Raw genomic sequence first — 20,097 nt, 5'->3', positions numbered from 1 at the left:
ACTTTTACGACTTAGATTTTCCCAGCCATTCTTAATCTCCTTTGGAATGATCATATCCACTTACCTACCCTTCAACTATCTACAACAGATTCTCCTACATGGATAAGATTTATTGTCAGTTGATGTAACTTGCTGTCTTTAGTTTTCGTAACTACTGCATTTTCTCTTTCCTTCTGATACATCTCTATCCTATGGGTCAAAGCATTTCGTTTGGTATAGAAGGAGTTCTCGGTGATCTTTCCTCAGCATTCATGACTGCCTCATCATAAACAAAGAATATCAGTTTTACACACTGGGATACATGATAACCTGGCTTGTCTCCACAAGGAATAAAACATATGGAGAAAAGTGAAGGGTGGGGGACCCCCAGTAACCTGATCCATGGCAAGGGGCCCCTGCCCTGGCTCCATCCAGGGCCATCACAGTGAGCAATCAGCCATCGTGTCCAGGAGTGCCACTCACCGGACAGTTGATAGAGAAATCTCTCTGGATCACCCTGCAGACTGAAAGGGGTTAATGTCTGCAGGGCTGTGGGACTCCTTAAGAGCTGCAGGACTCTTTATGGGTGCCAGCTTGTCATTGTCCAAGGCATACCATGGGATGTTTAGAAAAAAGGAATAGTCTGGAATGGTAGCATGTAAGCAGGGTGACCAATACACCTGTCTGACCATGTCTTGTGTCTATCCTGTCTTCTCAACAAACTCAATTTCTAGCAATTCTCCTGGGTGGCAAGTTCTGTTCTGTACTTTGTGTCCTGTGGAGCTTCCTGGCAGTACCTGCTCCACTTGGCCACTGCCTGGACATAGGGACACAAGACTTGGGGCATCTTTACCTCTGCCAGGCCACTGCATCCAGGGGCTCCTTGACACCACCAGCAGAAACCAAAGAGTGACAGTCAGCCCACAGTGGTGATAGCAATCGTACAGCCTGGTGATCAGTGCTGATAGATCTACCAGGGTGTACCAGCTTCCCTTGCCTGAGAACATTTTGCTCATATGCCTATAAGTCTGTTACTCAAGGTTTCAGTGAATGATGTTTAAACACATTTTCTGTAGGCATATGCTGGTATATTGAGCTATCTCATTATCTAAAGATGATTTTCATAGAAACATGATGATCTTCATCTGCCAAAAGTTGAGCACATTAACACCAATTCAGTATATTTATAACTCCATCACATGAATCTAGAAAATACTTTTATCCTAAGAAGTGCAAGTGAATGGAGATCTGCAGGATTGATGACCACAACATTGCTTTAAAACCCTATTGAAAGCAACCTTCCATTTGCTGGACAGCAGCTTGAGGTCAGCTGAGGTCTTTTCCCCTATTAAAAATAAATTATTGTTCCACTGTCCTGAAATGTCTACACCAACATGCCCACATGGAAGTAGATAAAGTTTAAATTTCTGTGAGCTCTACCCTCTCATTTGATAAGTATAATGGAAAAATAAAAATGGACTGCACTTTAAAATTTGTATCAGCTCCATCATCTTCTATTTACTGACTGCAATGTACTAAAGTACCAGGAGTAAATATTTGCAAGACAAGCAGCAAATTTGCAGGAAAAATTACAGAAACAAACTCCAAACACATGGTATTTGGAAAAAAAATAGCTCATTTTGAAGGAAAGGGGCTGAAAAAGAACTAAATCTTATTATCCAGTCAGTATTCGAGATTTTAAAAATATCAGTCTATGTTTCATCTGGGAATTACTAGAAATTAATTAACTGCCCTTTTAAATAAGACTCCAGACTTGACAGAGATCATTTATAATAACATTTCAATGGCACTTGTATCTTCTAATAATTGAAAAAATAATTAATCCTTACAAGATACCTGTGTGATAAGGGAAATGATGATTTCTATGTTAGATGTTGAAACTCTATCATTATATCCTGCATAAACTGATGGGTTGTAGGTAAAAGTATGGTTTGGATCAAGGATTTGAGCATGATACTAGCACTAGAATGCTCCATTAGTGAATTACTAGTTCAAAAGATAAATCACAAGTCACATTATATCGCTAAAGGACATGAAATGATTCACACTGCTACCTTCAGTGTTAGAACAAAAACCTGGGACTTTATTTTCTGACTCCAGTATTTATAGATTCTTGACAATGACCAGGGATTGGATAATTAAGTCAACACCTTCCCAAGCACACTGGCAAAGCAAAACATCCATCAAAAAAACGTTTCTCAGAAGGAATGTGATAAACAACTCGTGTTTACCGGACTCTCATGGGAAAGCAACCAAAACTTTGAAAACATTACCAGAAGGTTTAATTTTCAGGACAACACATTAGATGACCAGGCTGTGTATTTATGCCACACACAACATGATTGCAGTTTTACTAGGTTTTGTAGCCATGAGTCTATTAGACCTTTATGTGTGTGAGTACCAGTCCTTCCATAAAAAATTGCAACCTACATCAGATTCGTACAGAAAGGCCAAAAGGATGGGAATTACAATGTCTCATTTTATATACTTGTATTAAAACAGATGGATCACAACTTGAAAACTCTCTTTTTCCCTCCATTGATCATTGAAGCAATACAGACATCTTTATATGGTCAAATGATTTCTGCTTATGGGGATTTGTTAGTTGGATTTCGGAGTTGTTTTGGTTTGGTTTTGGATTTTGTGGGGTTTTTCATTGCTTAGTTTGGGGTGTTTCGTGTATGTGTGTTAGCTGGCTTTTCTTAGGAGGATTTAATGTTTTTATTTTTCTATAAAGAGCAATGAAGAGGAGAATGCTCTGAAAGATGAAATATTTTTCTGGGACCTGAAGCTTAGCTTTTAGTCTACACTTTACCAAAAAATTATTGCATGACCTCAGAAAATCTGTCTAAACTGTCTGTGAAGTAAGGGGGTTAGTTCTTCCCTACCTTGTAAGGGGTTTAGGTAAACAAATGCACAGATGCTTAGGAAGTGTTCAGATATCATTTCAGAGGAATGCCAATAGAGAGGCAGTTCTGTAGCTTCAAGGAAGCATTCCTTTATAAATTATTTCAGAAATATTTTTATGAAAGTGTTCATGTACAGCTGGATTACATTTTCTTATGCATAGTCCCTTATATATGAAATATTAAATTTTATCTTTATATAAATAGAGTTTAAATGTATACACAGCACAAAGTTTTTTGACTTTTTGTCAGAATTCTCATAAACTTCATTCAGTCCTGTGTTTAAATCAGTGTTAGATAAATCAGTGTGCTGTCATTTTTTTGAATTAAAGTTCTAGGTTAAAATTTGCAATGACTAAGTAATTTCTTATAGTTAATCACAGTAATTATTATTTGCAGATAAGCTCAGGGTATATCTTTGAGCATTCATGTACTCAGATTTTCTAAAATAAATAATAATCCTTTATTATTTTAATATTTGCTTCAAAATAATTATCATACATCTTAGTTATTTTGGTGATCAATTACAAAGATTCAAGCAATTGATTTTTTTTAGGCCAGAAAATATATGAATTTTTATTTTATATGATTTTTACTTGCAGGTTCTCCCCTTTCTGAATCACTGCACTGCTGAGCCACAACACTCTAGCACTAACCAGTCACTTTACCTGCTTCCTTTCCCCATCATGATTTTGAAAAGACTTTTAACTTTATTAGCCCCTTCATTGATGTAAAGATTCTGTGGGGTTTTTCCCCAGAAATATTTGCTTCAAAATTTATAAGAATACCTAAGATGTGGAGATTTCTGTAATCACAATATCTACACAAGAAGTCTACCACAAAAACAAATTTACCTAAAACACAAAGAAACAGTAACAACATAAAATTCATGAAATTCCCTAATGTATCTGACATAATTTTCTCTTTTCCCCCATCCTGCCCACGAGGGCCTGAATGGCACATTGGCAAAGACCTCAGCAGGAGGTAAAGCCAACTCTATCCAAAGCCCTCACAGGGCAAGTCAGGGAGAAGGAGAAGAATCAATTCCATGAATCATCAAGCCACAAAACCCAAACCATAGAACAGGGATTCCTGCAACAAGAAATACAGCCACAGCACAAGTGTGATGGCAACTTCCTTATTCCTACAGCCTGACCAGCAGGAAGTACATTTGAGTCAGGTTTCAAATAAGTTCTCTTTCTGTCATGATTAAAAAATTTTCTTGGTCAGATGAAAGCAGCACAATTGAAATCTCCCGTAACTATTCAAATACAGGCACACAGACCAGCAGCAAAGCCAGCAAGTTCTCCTTTACAGCCTCTGAGCTGAGCTTTAGTAAGTTTTGGTAAGACCAGCTACATGCTATCTTCCACATTCAACAAAACCCTGAGCCTCAGTTTCTGTAGGAATGTAAACTGTTCAGTGGGTTTTTCAGGGGTTTGGGTGTTATGATATTAGAGGGGTTTGCTCCAGCTGGAGGGGAGAAGGGCAGGGCTATTTTTGATTTGAAGCCTCTGCATTTCTTACCTCTGTAGCTATTTGTGGCTATTTGTTATTTTCTATACTGCATCCAGGTTTGGTAGAAAGGAATCATGAAAACTGATAACTCAGGATTTTGTGAATCATAAAACTTCCATAAAGCCCAAGTGTGTGTGCGTGGAAGACCAAGAAAACCAAACACAAAATCCCACTAGCTAATGCTTAAGTAACAAATGCCACCAAGTGCCCATTTCCTGAACAACTCTTTTCAGCTAACTAAAATGAAATGTTCTTTACAACTGTAACCCTTAGGAAATAGACCCACCAAACTTCTGATTTGCTGCTATTTATTCCCTGGCAGAATCATTATCAGCTGTCTAGATTACAGCCTACAGTAGATACTGCCTAAATACTGAGAAATAATTCTAAGTTAGTGATTCAAAATTCAAAAATTACCCAAAGAAGTGCTTGCAGTAAGTGGTAGACACCAGAGAAATTTTGGTCAATCACAAATAACCAGTTTGCTGGTGTTATTTCTGTCTCTATTGTATCAAGCCTCAAGTTGACAGTTGTTTGAACAAGGGAAAAGGAGTTACCTGCTTTAAGTTTTGTGATGTTTTATTTTACAAATTTCTGCATAACTGTATGAGTGGTATCTATTCCGTAATTTTGAAGCTCTGTAGTTTTTTTTTCTGATAAGACAACTGGAAGACAGTAGGGCAAGTGAAGACTTAAAGTTTGTAAAATACATTAATGTTAAGATACCAAATAACAAGTTCAGAGTATAAGTATTTTAAAACCTCTTATCTTCCTTTGTTTTACATTTGGCCAGAGACCACTGATGTCAGACTTGAAACCTGAATCCACACAGGAAGTCTGTCAAGAAGCACTAAATTTCTGCAAGATTCAGCCACACTTCACAGCACGTAAAGCATCAAAGCAACCAGAGCAGCGTTACATCTCTGACTCCCCAACAGCAGGAATAAAGTGACAGAGGTAAATATATACTTGAAAGAAAATTATTTTAAAGAAGGACAAAGCCCAAAAGCTGCAGCTCTAAGTCGGGTAAAGTACCTCTGGCTTGTGCTTATTTTAATCAGAAAAGGACAAGAAAGTTTAAAAGATCTTCCTACAATTATTTAATGTGGGTTTGTAATTTATTTCTATATTAAATACAAAAATAAGGTACCAATATTTTGTTGAAGCTTGCAATTAAAGTAAGGTAGCTATCTCCAATTTCAAGAAGTACAAGCATAACAGAGGTAGCTCATTCAGTTACTTTCCAACTTCTCTTTTCAAATTGTTAAATTTTATGAGTTTTATTCTGCTTCTTGGAGCAGCAAAAGTGCTGGCTTCGTTCTTGTTTAAATGCTATTTCACTAATAAAACAATGAATCAAGACAAAAATACCATGTCCCTCTTGCTTTTTCAAGAGCAGTTGCATTTTATTTGCTGAGGATAGGGAAACATCTTCAAGATCATCTAAAATTCATGGCTGATCACTAGCTTTAAAATAATTTTCCTTTTCTGCCTTTTTAATTCTAAATTATAGGTAACACATCTGACTCAATGTCTGTTGTTTCAAGATGCTCCTTAGTAAACAGAAGTGTACAGTTTGCTCCTATATGTGCTTCATTTCCAGATTTTCTCCTCTTTATCCCACTCCCCCAGGCTTCAGAGTACCCATCTCCATGGCAACACTCGATAAGGTTGGTGGGTGGTGTTATCACAGCAGGCTTCCCCACAGAAGGTCTCAGCCATATGGATTATTTATGAACTTGCATGACAACACCAGCCCCACTGAATTACTTCTTGAGCAAGTTTTTGTTGAAAGCTGGTGATTCAAATCAGAGCATCCTCACTGCAGCAGAGAGTGGAGCAAAAGCACCATCAAGGTGGTCCCTGATTCCTCCTCAGAGCTGCCTTACCTCTGCCTGAAAGCTCCTCTTGCCTCAGATGAGCACCTGATGACATGTGCCATAAATCATAAATGCTGTATGTGAGTCAGTTAGAAACTGGGAAGTTGTGAAGTTGTGCTTCTGACAACAATAACAACTTGACTAAATGGTTGCTGCAACTGGTGCCGACACCAGGAGTTGTTGTTGCAGATACCACAGCGGCTTGGTGTCTCTGAGTGAGTCCCTGAACTGAACCAAAGCAGTTTGGCTTTGATACTGAAGTCTCTTCACCAGATACTTTTCCTAAAACTTCAGTATATTTTTTAGCAAATTTTGCATTTATACTGTATGCATTGAAATAACACAGACAATTTCTTGTAAAGAATTGCTGTAATAGCAGCCTAATTCTTTATAATCAAAGAGTGAACATCTTCTCAGCAAAAGATACAGGGCCAAAAGGGCCTGTTGTATGAAAACTCTTCATCCAATAATTTTAATAAATTTATCAAGTTGCATCTTGGAGTGAGACAGATTTTCTCTAGGAAGGAAGTGGAAAAATTATTTAATTTTCAAATAGACATGTTTGTGGCTTTTGACATAGTCAACACTCAAGATTTAATAGTTGTGATTTATCTTCCCAGCTATCTGTACATTTATAATGTATACATATGAACCCTAACTGGTCACAGTTGGCTTTCCTTATGATCAATAAGAAGTAGGACATATTGAGGCACAATTTATCAGACCCATTATTAAAATCTGCTAAAGATTATGTGAACTGTACCCTAACCAGCATAAACACCAGGAAGAATTCACATGGTAGTTCAGCCAGGTTTTTGGAGAAGAGTAGTTCAGATGCAGTTTCAGATCAGCCAGTCAAGATGTTACCAGTTTTATCCCACTTCCTTCTTCATCACATGCAATCCATCCCTAATTAGGGTAAAATGCTCCAGATTTAATGAGCTGAAGCATTTACAAAGCTGAAGGTGATTAATTTTAAGAAAACTTAGTACATTTATGATAATCAATTGGAGGAGGCAGTAAAAACAATGTCTGGTCTTCAGACAGAGGGGAAATTTCAAAGATGAGAACTCAGAGAAAAAGGAAGCCAAAATCACAAAATGTAATAACCACATTAAAAATACTACCTTGACAGAAGCTTTGTCACTTGTCTTCCTTGGATACAAATTTTTAGATGCAGACTGGGAGAGAATTCTGAGATATTTAAGGTATTGCTGAAGAGACTTGGCCAAGTTCACATCATTTTCTACATCATAATTTCTTTCATTATCTTCATTCTGTCCCAAAGTCCTGCACAGCAAAAGGAAGGGAAAGAAGGTTACCAGCCTGTCCAATGGACAAAGTGGCCAACTAAAAAGGTACTGCAAGCTGCTGTCGTTCAATACATTACAAAAAGTCACTCAAAAGCTTAGCAACCACAAAACTATAGAAAAATCAATTTTTCAGCAAAAACAGTCAAAAAATCTTGCAATATTAACAATTTATTTCATGAATCAAAGTTAACGATTCTAAAGTAAATCAAGTAAAATGCCACATCAAGGCAAAGCCATATTCAAAAGAAAATTCTTGTAAAAAGAAAATGCACATGATTAAATTGCACCCCAAAGAAATATGAGATTGTTCTAAGATTTAAAAAACTTGCTGGATGACGATGATATTCAATATCCATTTGGCCCTGCACCAATGTAAAGAATAGAAGAAAGACTACTGCATATGCAGAAATAGTGGAGCAAGTAAACTCCAGTGAAAGGCTTGAAAAGGGAATAATGAGATGGAACAAGTATCTCTTCTGATCTTCTCATGTGCCTGGGATTCACAGGATAGTGGTGTTTCCTGAGTGGTTTAGACAGATTTTGGTGACATTTGCAAAGAAAAGCTAGAAATGTGATTAAACGATGGCAGTGTGGAGGTGTTTATATGGGATTCAGAGTGCTGTGTGCAATGAATCTGAATTATTACCAGCTGTCCTCATCCATCTCAACAGCACGTAAATGGTGATGATAATTTAAATGTCAGCATCGGTAACTATTTCATTCCTTGTGCAAGAAAGCAGAAAGTTCCCAGCCCTCTTCCTTCCCTGTGAGCGAAGCTGTTTGAGGGAAATCACCTTTTGGTGTCACCATTTCCTACTCACATGCCCACACACTTCTCTACTGAAGAATTCCAGGTGGAAGAGCTTTACAGCTCAGTGAATGAATTTGACTTTCAACACCTCTGTGCCACTGTAAATAAAATTTTATTCTACCAGCCCACATCTTGGCATGAAAGTAGAGGCACAGCCTGAGAAAGCACCATTATATCATTTTCCAAACCTGGGGTTTTATTATATTACTTTAATCAAAAATTAAGAGACTTCCTTCCACGCTCACAGTTGTACCAAATTTGTGGCCCTACTAATTCAGTACTAATAGATGTAATTAATAAACTAATTTACTGTGGTGGCATTGCAACCAACAGTGCTCACAGGTTTGCTCACTTTGAAACACCAGAAAAATCCTCCATTTCTCCCCAGTGTCTAACAGCAGGTTCCCACCAGGGACACAAACTGTAGGAAAAAGAAGGGTTACTGCAGAGAGAACTACAGCAAACCTGATATCATTTACCATCCGTCTTGCTCCCTACCCATGCTGTTTGTGTTTTTCTCTTATTCCAGAGCTCTAAAATCTGCCTTCTGATGGAATGTGGGCATGCAGGTAATATTATCCACCTTCTTTTCAGCTTAAAGCCAGACCAAAACTATTCTGCAGTTTTAGGGAAACCTGGGCGCTGTGCTTTCTGCTCCAATAGAGATGAACTAATCCAAACAGGCTTTCTTCGTAGGAAGGATCCCAGTTACCAACACTCATCTTTCATTCATTGATTAATTCCAACACCTATCTTCTGCTTTCTTCACTAATTTCTAAAGGAAGGGAAAATAAAAAATAAACAGACCGAATTCTGCCCCAAGGATTTCCACTGGAGCTAACAGAAACTGGATGTACAAAGGACAGTATTTAGGTTGGCTTTTCAAACCATTATTTTCAATATATAGTCAGTTTCACTGGTGGTGGAAGAAAAATCTGGGATCCAAGATTTCTCATTTTTCATATGGAGACAATAATTGCAGTCATATTTACATTCCACATTAGATGTAATATTTCATGCTATAAACATTTAAACAATTAAAATGAAAAAGGCTACAAAGATTTAGGTTTCATTTGATGACAGCTTTAATAAGATACTATGAATACATCTGAAAGATTTTAAAAAGTTTTTGTAGCTCACCACTATATCACCTCGTTAACTCAGGAATGAAAATGACCAATTATTGCAACTAAATTAAAATATTTCTTTTAAATATGACAAAGTCATACTGATAAATGGATGAAAGACAAATATATAAAAGAACTTGGTGAGTAGGAGAAATGACTGTCAAATGAGTTCTTTTTGTGCACTTATTTGGAAGTTTTAATTTGCTCTGAGAAATGACTTTGCATACAATGAACTTAAGAGTATAAAGACAATACCACATATAATTATTTATCTACAGAAATAATTATGTATTTCCTACAAAATCTAGCATTTCAGAAGCTTTTTTGTGGATTTATCTAAACCACTGCACCTCTACTATTTCTGGAATGTTCCCAATTAATAGATACCACAAATTTTAGAATAAATATCTCCTTTTTAAATGCTGAGAGTATCTTATTACTGAATTAATGATGGTTTTATTATAGAAATAATACTATATCCCATTTCATACATTGAAGTTTGCTGGAAACGTTTGTGGTGTTGCCTAATTGCACCAATGAACACAACTGACATTTATTTCCTTTGTGCAGAATGGACTTTTTTCCTTTATCTTGAGTCCTCTTTCAAGAGAGGTTTTTTTGAAATTTAATAAGGACCCAGGAAATACCACGTACACTCCAGTTAGCCAAAAAAGAAAGAACTTTCATCTTGAAATCAAACTCCCAGTTTCAGCATTTTTTTTTTTGAGATGAAATCCATGTCTTCTGTTTCATCAGATTTCTTATGCACTAATTTAGCCTAAGTCAATTTACCTTTCAAGTGTCTGAGTCTATTTTCCTGCTCTCACCAGCTCTGTGGGGATTAATGACTCATTAGTATGACTTCATATTGTCTTATTACACACGTTACCCTTAATAAAAGGTCTTCCTGACATAATGTTTCTTTGATAATTAGATACCTACTCTAAGTTGCTTTTTAAATTATTTAATTATTATCTGATAAGATTTTAGCAAGCACACTGAGGACACTGAACATATAACACACTTGATCAGAATCTACAAGACACCAGATTTCCTACTGTTCTCTGACCTAGAAAACACATTGCAAATGGACAACCAAAAAAATCAATTAATGCTTTAAACTGTTGGCACATAAGATAATGCTTTCAGAAGCACAGCTTGGTGACTGCAGAAAATCTATCCACAATAGGAACTGCTTTACGTGAACACATTTGAAATTCTGATGTTCCTGAAGTATCAATGTATAAAATGTTGTAATGTAGAAAATAGTTTTTTTCTAACACCTAGTTATAGTTAAAAATGTAAAACGTCTCAAACTTGTTAAAAACAAGAACTCCTAAAATTGAGCATTTGTTTTCAATCTAAATCTTAAATAATTTCTTATGTCTTCTTATATTTTTTATTTTTATATAACTACGAATCTGCACAATATGACCTTGATCTGGTGGAAATTTTGCCTATTTTCTCTTACTCTCATGAATAAAAATTTTAGGTATTCCCTTTAAAAAAAACATCCCCAGAAGATATTGAAGATCATTTCTGATACCATCTACTGAGAGTAATCCATTCAATACTGACATTTTGTGTATCTAAGCAGTGAAAACATGTTTATGGATTCAACCACATGTTGTTATCACCTTTATGGGAATCTTTAGATCACTATCTTCTTTAGAAGTTAAGTTTCTACCTTACTGCACTTCTGAAATGGTGCCATAGTTTTAAAAATGCTTTTGAATCAGCAATCACGTGAAATACAGTCAAAGTCTCTGAATTAAATAAAAAAAAAAAAGAGGCAAACACAGTTGAAAACACTGGGAAGTATCAATTTCACAGCATTTTATTTCCAGAACAAAACAATTTAGAAAATAAATTATTCTGCAGTATATGCAAACCACATACTGCAGTACATGAAGATCTGAATACTAACATTCAGTATTTTGCCCATCAAGGCTCAAAGCTCAAATTTATCCCACTATGATGAAAGTTGTTTTAACAAAAAGCCCTTTCTTTTAATTTCACTACTTTTGAGAATGCATTTCTTATAATCATGTAAGAGAAATCAAAATTTGTCATTTTTAATTGTTCCTAAAATTTCATTCTGGGTTTGTGTAGTTAGGTTGCACTTAAAAGCCTGTAGGACAGTACATCCCAGGTAAAAGAGTCTCTTCATATGTGTAACTGTATATGAAGATGATATAATTGCAGGTTCTACAATCATATAACTCCACAGAATTACTGATGTGTCTCTTGCAACCAATTTCTGCAGTCAGCCCTCAATACCTTTCAAGCCATGTCCCAGCATTATTTTCTGTCATGGGAACTTGCTGGAACCTCTCCTTCCTGAACAAATTTTGCAGCTACCACTAGGAATCTATGTACTTCAAATCAACTATAGGTATGTTTCAGAAGATTTTGATTTTGAAAATATTATTAGTCCCTCAGAATGCCATTCAATGCTTAGACCAGAATAAAATATCTCCTGTAGCTGAGCTATTGTAAGTTTGTCTTTTTAAGCCAGTCATAGGGTTGGCTGAACTGACACTGACAGTGCATAAGCTGAATGAAAGGCCTGATGTTTTGAATTCTGACACCTTAATTAAAAATAGAAAGTGTATTTCCTTAACTTGATGATAAACAGAACAAGGTCCAGGGTTTCAATTCATTGTGTCCCCTGAACACTGGTGGATACCTTTATCATATAGATAGTAGCTTTTGTGATTTTTTTTTTTAAATTCTGCTTCTGGGCCAACCTCTTTCTGACCATTTGCAAACCTTTCCAAAACCCAAGCAAAAACATTGCAGAAGACTCACCTTCCTGTGTCAGATCTTTCAGATGCAAATACATCAGGGCGTCTGCTGTAGATTTTGTGAATGGTTGAGAGTTCCTGACCAATAACATGTTGTGTGTAATCATCTCGCCAGGTAAAACCTGATAAATAATGAAACAAACAAACAAAAACAGAATTAAAAAGATTCACTATTTAATAACTTGGAAGTCTGGCAAAAATGTATTTTAAATAAACATCATTAAGAGAAAAAAAAAAAAAAAAGAAGAAGGCTCACTCAGTTGGAACCTGAGTGAACTAGAGATTCTTCTGTATTAAATTCTGTTAATGAAATTTTGCTAATGAAAACCTCTTTGCAATGGAAGGCAGGCAGTAAATCACACAACGACATTTTGAAATCCTTTGGTCTTAGCAGAATCTCAGGTAGTTTAAAACAGTTTTAATAGATAAAAAAGGGTTATTTTGGACAGCTATGGAAATTATCCCACTTTATCCCACTAGCTGGAGTCTGTGGAAAGGTTGCTTCATTTCCTCCCCATTGCCAGCACACTGCCCTCTCTCTGTTTTCCCCATAAAACATTAAGGTTTAGAACACTGAGGAGCTAGAACTGCAATTAAAACACACGTGGAGGTCAATTTAAGTTAAATTTAAATGTTGTGACAAAGAACTTTTCAACAAGGGGGGAGCACAACTATGTAGGCAATTTACAGTGATTACTCGTTAAGCACATGCACTTCCAATCTCATGGTAATTATACTTGACATAATGACATAATCCCAAACATAACTGTTACCTGATTTGTAGATTTTTTACATTTTACAATAACACTTCAGATCATAGAATTTGCCGATGCAATTATCTGTAAATATCTAATAACTGAATATCACACAACTGAAGAGAATCTCTGCTGCTATGCCCTGTGCAGCCAAACACCACAGATCTCTCAATGAATATTGGTACAAGTTCCAGATATGGTTATCCTGATAGTACCTTCCTGTAAAAAACACCTACAGAAAAATCCTCTCTAGCACCAGATGCAGGCAGTCAGACCTCGTTGCTAGAACCAGGAAGGGAAGTTGCTGGAACTTGGAAAGAAGATTTCTGGTTCAGTCCCTATTTTATGTAAAATTATAAACTTCATCACCATCTGGAATCAACATGAGATTTTTTGGTGTAGGCAGACCCTTAGGGTAAAGATAAAGCATCCTCAGCCTCAGAGGAACTATGCCCCTTCACTACCTGGATGGGTGCTTTATCCATGGCTCTTGAGATTTTTCCACTGTATTGAAGGGGATTTATTTCTCTGTTTACTAAATCCTAGAATTAAAAAAAGAAGCCTAAATAGGACATTTCTCTGTTCTGCCAAAGGAGAGAATTCTGAGCATGCAGAAGTAAAAATTACATGAATATTTATCAAATTTTCATCCTAGAGAGGAGACAAGTAAGTTCAGTATCCATTTAGGCAGGGCTAGGAATCACAAAAGCTATGCTGTGGTCTTGATTTAGACAAGATTTAGAGGGGCGGAAAAAAGAAAGGCTCCATTTGGGCAAGATTTAGGTGAAATGCATCCCAATTTTTTTTTTTTTTCAATAGTTAAAATAATAATAAAAAAAATCTGAACCAATATAAGTATGCATGAAGGCTTTAACAAACAAAAAAAAACCTTTCTAATATTCCACTTCTGATCCTTCCTTCTCCTTTGTTAAACAAAAATGTTACTCAAGTTTATTGAAGAAACACTTCACCTGAAGCCATATTAGATGTTAATGGCTACAGTAAATGACTCCAGACACTTGGGAGGGGAAATAATATCTGTCTCTATGTAATCTGGTTTTATTTCTGATTCATCCTTTTCAAATGCAAATATCACCTTTTCAAAGATGCCATGTAAGAAGATGGATTCAAATAGTTTCAAAAATCTAAATCTAAGGCTGCTCAGAGCATGTTTTTATGTGAACACACGAAAGTGAGTCACCATGCACCTATGATTACTTTGATGTAGTGCAATTAAAATGATTTTTAAAACAGAGTTGAGATCTATTCCATACCTATTTATTTATATATATATGTATGTATATGTGTTCAACTTCTCTGTTGTTTAGCACTACAAATTTCTGTTTGTTTTAAAATCTCATGAAGGAGAAAAAAACGAAGGTAACTTTCAATTTTAGGCGAATGTACAATGTAAAAAGTTCAGCTAAAATACGTATATAGTAAAATCATTAGCATAACCTTAAAACTACTAACTTACAAACTATGAGTCCAAAATTAACACAGTTGCATTCTCTACCTCTAGGCCAGTACCAACCCTATTGAAGGCTAAAGAATACACAATAACATAAACTTTGAAGAAAAATACTTTGGATGATTCTGAAGAGCTCTTTTCAAATTAAAGAGTTTATCCATGGTACCTGCATACAGATGAGAAATTGATCTCTGAGTCCTGAGTAATACAGACTTTTGTGCCTACAAACCCCAATGTTTTCTGTAAAAGAGCATATGGAACCATTGTGACGCCTGTTCTCACTGGTTGAGATTGTCTGTTACCTTCAGTGTGTTTTTTTTCTCCTGCCTCACTATTTTAACACCTTTTCCTAATGCATTTCAAACCAGTAAAGATGCACTATCATCCTTAATGCTGTAAAAAATGTAACTGTGGCACTAAAAAAGAGTAAACAGATGAAAGAAAAACAGACTACTTGTTACAAAGCTAGAAAGAACTACATTTAAGGGAATATACCTTCTCAGCTCTGTCTCTAGCACTCCTAACTCACTTCAGTGTTAGAACAAGACAAGGATGAAAACCACAAACTTTAACTAATTCAAAAATCCCCTTGTCAGTAATTTAATATTGCTGTCTCTTATGCAACGATCTCAGGAGCTGCAGCTTGCCTAAAGTTAACCTCATGCCAATCATTTTCCAGCATTGTTTCAGTTTCAAAAAAATATCTCCCACACACTGAGCTGAATAAAACAGCACATTCAAGAGCCATAATGGCACACTGACAGCTGCAATCAAAATGAAGGTTGAGAAGGCGCGTATGACGCCGTATCGCCATTTCCTGTTCCCTTTGTCCGTGCCGTCACACCTCGCACCAGCCCCGGCCTCGCCACCCAATTATTACGATTTATCTCCAGTGGCTGAGCAGGATCACAGCTCTTGTGCACCCATTACTTCCATGTCACTGACGGGGAGCGGCGCCCAGGCCCTGATTAACCATGCCCCCCGCGGCTGCAAGGCCCAGGCCCTGCTCTCCCAGCCCAAATTCCCACAGAGGGACAATGGCAAGGGAAGAGAAGGAGCCTGGCGGACACTGAAATGACGCAAACACCGTGACAACAGCAGCAGCAGACACAAAACTGCTCTCAAGTTGAAGGTTATTGATAGTACTGAGACCCCAAAAAAACAGCCATTGGTACAAGTTTTCTGTACAGAAGTATGTTGTTTAATTCTTTAGTGTTTAGAAGTACAATGTTTAATTTTTTTTCTTAAATTTAATTGGAACTCCATAACCTAAATGTATGTGAAAAGGGAATGCCAGTATAAAGACAGTGAAGACAAGAAATGAATACCTTCATCAAACACAACTGGAAGGTCAAATCTAATGGAGGTCATCTGGATATGACAGTCTTTCATATCATAAAGTGTCTCCCCACGTCTTTCATTTCCACATCACAGTTTATTATTATTATTACCCACAACCACAAAATTAATAAAATTGTTTATGTCTCCATTATATTCAATACTTAGCAATGGCTATGTCGACAGAGAGTACTCTTCTAAGAATTATTAGTTGAAATCAAATCAAAAGCAAGCAGTTTAAATAGTGAAGAAGGCAGTTTCATCATTCACAGTGGTGAAGATGTTAGCTTGTCTACAAAATTTAAACAAAAATGCTTTTCAAATTCAACATAAAATGTCACAACTTACTTATTCCCTTTGCTGCTATAGCAATTTCAGAGAATTACTGAAAAATACTCAAAATTCAAATATGTATTTCCTTCTAGATGATCAATTTTTTTAAGCAATTGCATTCTTTTGTGTGGTCTTGACTCTGTTTTTCATCTTACAGAAACTTGATGTCTCTCCAAATACACCTGACCGCATCTTTAATTCATGTAAATTATAACAGCAGCTTTTGAAAACAATTATCTGCTACTTCTCTGCCTAAACTTATTCTAGTTCAGATTTACTCATAGAAATTAATTTCCCTCCCTCCAAAGGTCTAAGCAATTCCGAGTCACAATTCTGGTGTGAATCAGAAGAGCTCAGTGTAAGTCCTTTTAAGAAACAACAGTTCTCACTGCCCAGAGATTACATTTGGCTGTGTAAATCTTCCTGCTGTTGTTCCTGACCCTCTTCCTGACCAGCATGGCTGAGGCTGAAGAGGGCTCTGCAGGCAAGTCCAGCAGAACCTTTGTCTGACTCTTCCAACTCTTGTGCCAATCAAAGTCTAAAATTACTAGTTCTGCATCAATATATTATCAACAAAATTATTTTTACATACCACATTCATTGAAAATGACAGGAGATTATTCTAAATTTGCAGAAACCTATATAATAAAACTTGATCCTTCTTTGTCAGGTCAGGAAAATCCCCTTTATAAAGCCCCAAAACCCTCAGAATTATTCAAAATTAAAGCCAGGATAGGTACTATTTTTGAGTGGTGTCAGTATTTTTTTCTCCAGTTTTTGGTAATGTTAGGTATTTTGTCCTGATATGGTAGATTAAAAACACTATTTTTTCTCTGAGCTACCTTCAACTGCTACTTCATTTCAGCCAGGAAAGTCTCAGCTGTAGAGCTCAGAGACTTTCATCCCCCATGCCATGTGTTTCAAATTGTTAATGCCTACTTTAGCTGTCAGAACGTCTGCAGAATTGGGAATGATTTGCTTTCTTCCCTATTTTCACAACAGACAGGTCAATGTAACGTATAGACATGCCTTTCTGCAGGCTGCCTTCCCACATTCTCCAGAGGAGCCGCACTTGTTCTCATTCCAGACCTCCCTTTTCAGAGCTCAAGGACGTACCAAATAATGTTCACGTATTTCAGCTCTGGCTAAGTCAAAATTGCAGCTTTAATGCTGAGGTTGCTGTGTACAACAAAATTTAGTCTTTCAATTGCTATTTCTGTATTTCCTACCTAAGACTGCAGCCAAAAGATAAAATCCTGGTGTTTTCTCTTAAAATGAAACTTAATCCAAAAGCAATTTTGCAATACAATTTGAAATGACAAGTTAATGGCAAAAATAGAGACAGAGAAGTTAAACCCAGCTCTTAAACCATAACCTTTTAATTTCCCCATTTCTTTGTACTGGAATATTAATTTTTAGTGAAAATTTTGACTTAGACCTTTTCTATAAAATTTGAAGCAAGTCTGCCAAAACACACTGTATTACACTTCCAGAAAAACTTTAATTGGGTTTTTTTGCCCTGGTCTAACTTTTTGTTTGCCTTCGAGATGACAAGATGACAAGAAAATCTGATTCAGAATTTATTTGAAGAAATGACTGAGGGTTATAAGCAGTCACCACCACTCTTGTCCAGTCCATTTCAGCTGGTGGTCATCCTCTCCTGAAGGCCCTCTGGAGCTTTTTTCTTTCATTCCTTTTTTCACTGCCAGGTACCAGGTTTGCATTGATGACTTTGTTGCCAGGTACCAGGTTTGCATTGATGACTTTGTTGCCTTCTTTTGGAGTTTCTAGTGAGACCTTTCTAATATGGAAGAATTTCATTTGCTGCATGCAGCAGCAATTCACTCACAGGCAAAGAGCTTCTGTTTTATTGAACAGATGAAAGGGCTGCCTAAGGATTAAGGCTTCAATTTTTCATATATTGTTTTATTATACATAAAAGTGATAATCTCCATAGAATTAAATTACAACCATGATCTGCTTACAGTCCTGATTTTAATTTACTCTAAGTAACTATCCCAGAAGGTAGAGGGAAGGCTTTTCTCTTCAGTTTTTGAAATTTTTCTATTATTTGAAAAAGCCAAATGAGTGCTTCATTTGCCAAGGAGATTATAAAATACTCTCACAGGACTCAGTATGTAATGTTTCCTTACCTTTCTTTCAGCTCTTGCAGAGAGCTACAAATAATTGGGTTTCTACAAGAGAAAGTTTCTAAGTGCTACATAAGACTTTTCTGCCACCGGATCTGATAATAATAAAAGAATAATATGATAATGCAAAATATATCTGCAGACTTCCACACAGAGCAGGTTACTTTCCAAAGACTACAGCAGAATGGATACATGATTCCCAAATCCTTGAGATGAATCCCATGCTATTCACCATGTCATATAAACCTTCCCACAAACTGTTCACCCTCAACCCAAAAGCATATCACTCTATTCACAGAAATGCTTTTTTAGGAAGCATTTAGCAATGTCTTGCATCATTACAACTTCATATTGATGTTCAACTTTAATTTAACTCATGGCCAATCCCATCTTTAACTTGAATATCTTTCTGCCCTGTCTAGGCTGTGACATATTTATTAAAAACAACTCTAACCCATGGTGAGTAAAGGTGCACCTCCTAGTCCTCCATTTCCTTCTGTCCCTGGACTGTGCACAGATATTTCCTCTGTGCTGTCAGCACAAGGAGTTTTCATGAACATGAGGAAATATTCACATGCACTCTAAACAGTCTAAAATAAAGATGAGCTACTTTGCTTGTTTCACCGAGCTTTGAACCCAAACGCAGTAGCTTGCAATCACACCAAAGATGCATGTAACTATTCCAAATTTAACCCAAAAAGCTCTGATGTTAGTTCCACATTGCAAAACAGCTCTTTAATACATTAATCCTCTGACATCTTCTTTTAGAATAAGAAGTGATGATCTTTTTTTCCTGTCAAATTTACTTGAATTCTTCTGTTCCTTTCTCTTTCCTTTTCTATCTTATTATTCCCTTCCAAGCTACCTTACACCACTCTTCACTTTCATTCAAACTCAAAGTTTCTCTCAAACACAGGATCTCTGTAAGTATGCAGAAATTGGTTGTAATGCTAGACTGTAAAATTCTAAGAATGGAGATTTTGTCCAGATAGTAGTTATCAATGCATTTTAAAAATCAGCAGGTTTTCCTTGTCATTTTATTTTATCCAGTTCATTTCATGCTATCTCTAGGAAGACAGCCTTATTTCACAAAAAATATAGTTCCTGGGAAAGGACTTCTGACGTGTCTTCAGTCTGGGAATTAAAACATCACCTGTAACAAGGTAGAATTGGTTGAAAATGTGGCAATTTAATGGCAATTAAATCAGTACAGAAAATTAAGTGGATACATTTTCGCAAATTCATCTCAGACCTACAGTTCTTCGTGTATTTTTAAAAGCTTACGAACAGGACTGTTCTTTCAGCTCCACATAGTGGATTTCACCCCCGTTTTATGTAACTGTTGGACTCTCAGTGATGTTTGTGAAAGATCAATTTTCGGCTGTCAGAGCAGAGCTCTCAGCTGCACGTGCAGAGCCAGTACCCAGGGGTGCCACCCTGGGCTGCACAGAGGGGGCTGCAGCTGCAAGGGCACCTCCACTTTTGGTTCTGTCCTGGGGTGACTTTATGATACTGGTATCCCCAATCGTCTGGTTTATGTTATATATTAAGTTCTGCACCTTTAAGACTGGCTTTGAGAGCAAGAGAGGGGGAAGAAGAAGCACGCAGTGTGTTAAGGAAAAACATCACTCCTACACACCCCGCTCCTGGACTGTGGTGTCTGCAGCACGGACAGACAGCGGGACAGA

General features: G+C 36.7%; 1 protein-coding gene across 2 annotated transcripts in view; it reads right to left on the bottom strand.

The window, feature by feature from the left end:
- The window catches only part of PTPRN2 (protein tyrosine phosphatase receptor type N2), a 635,529-nt gene that overhangs the window by 401,644 nt on the left and 213,788 nt on the right, over positions 1 to 20,097 (bottom strand). Inside the window, exons 1-3 of one of the 2 annotated variants that reach the window (XM_086865050.1) lie at positions 12,830 to 12,985; positions 12,367 to 12,484; positions 7,432 to 7,594 (exon numbers count right to left, since the gene is read on the bottom strand). Coding sequence is in view for 1 of the 2 variants with exons in the window: in XM_086865041.1 (XP_086721167.1) it covers positions 7,432 to 7,594; positions 12,367 to 12,484 (281 nt within the window). In the remaining variant the exon portion in view is untranslated. Of the gene's footprint in view, positions 1 to 7,431; positions 7,595 to 12,366; positions 12,485 to 12,829; positions 12,986 to 20,097 lie in introns of those variants that run through there. The other variant, XM_086865041.1, reaches the window with a different exon arrangement.

This window comes from Cyanistes caeruleus, chromosome 1 (assembly GCF_971803275.1).
Source record: "Cyanistes caeruleus chromosome 1, bCyaCae1.hap1.1, whole genome shotgun sequence".
In the NCBI taxonomy this organism is placed as follows: Eukaryota; Metazoa; Chordata; class Aves; order Passeriformes; family Paridae; genus Cyanistes; species Cyanistes caeruleus.
This window is presented reverse-complemented; position numbering and strand designations above follow the sequence as displayed.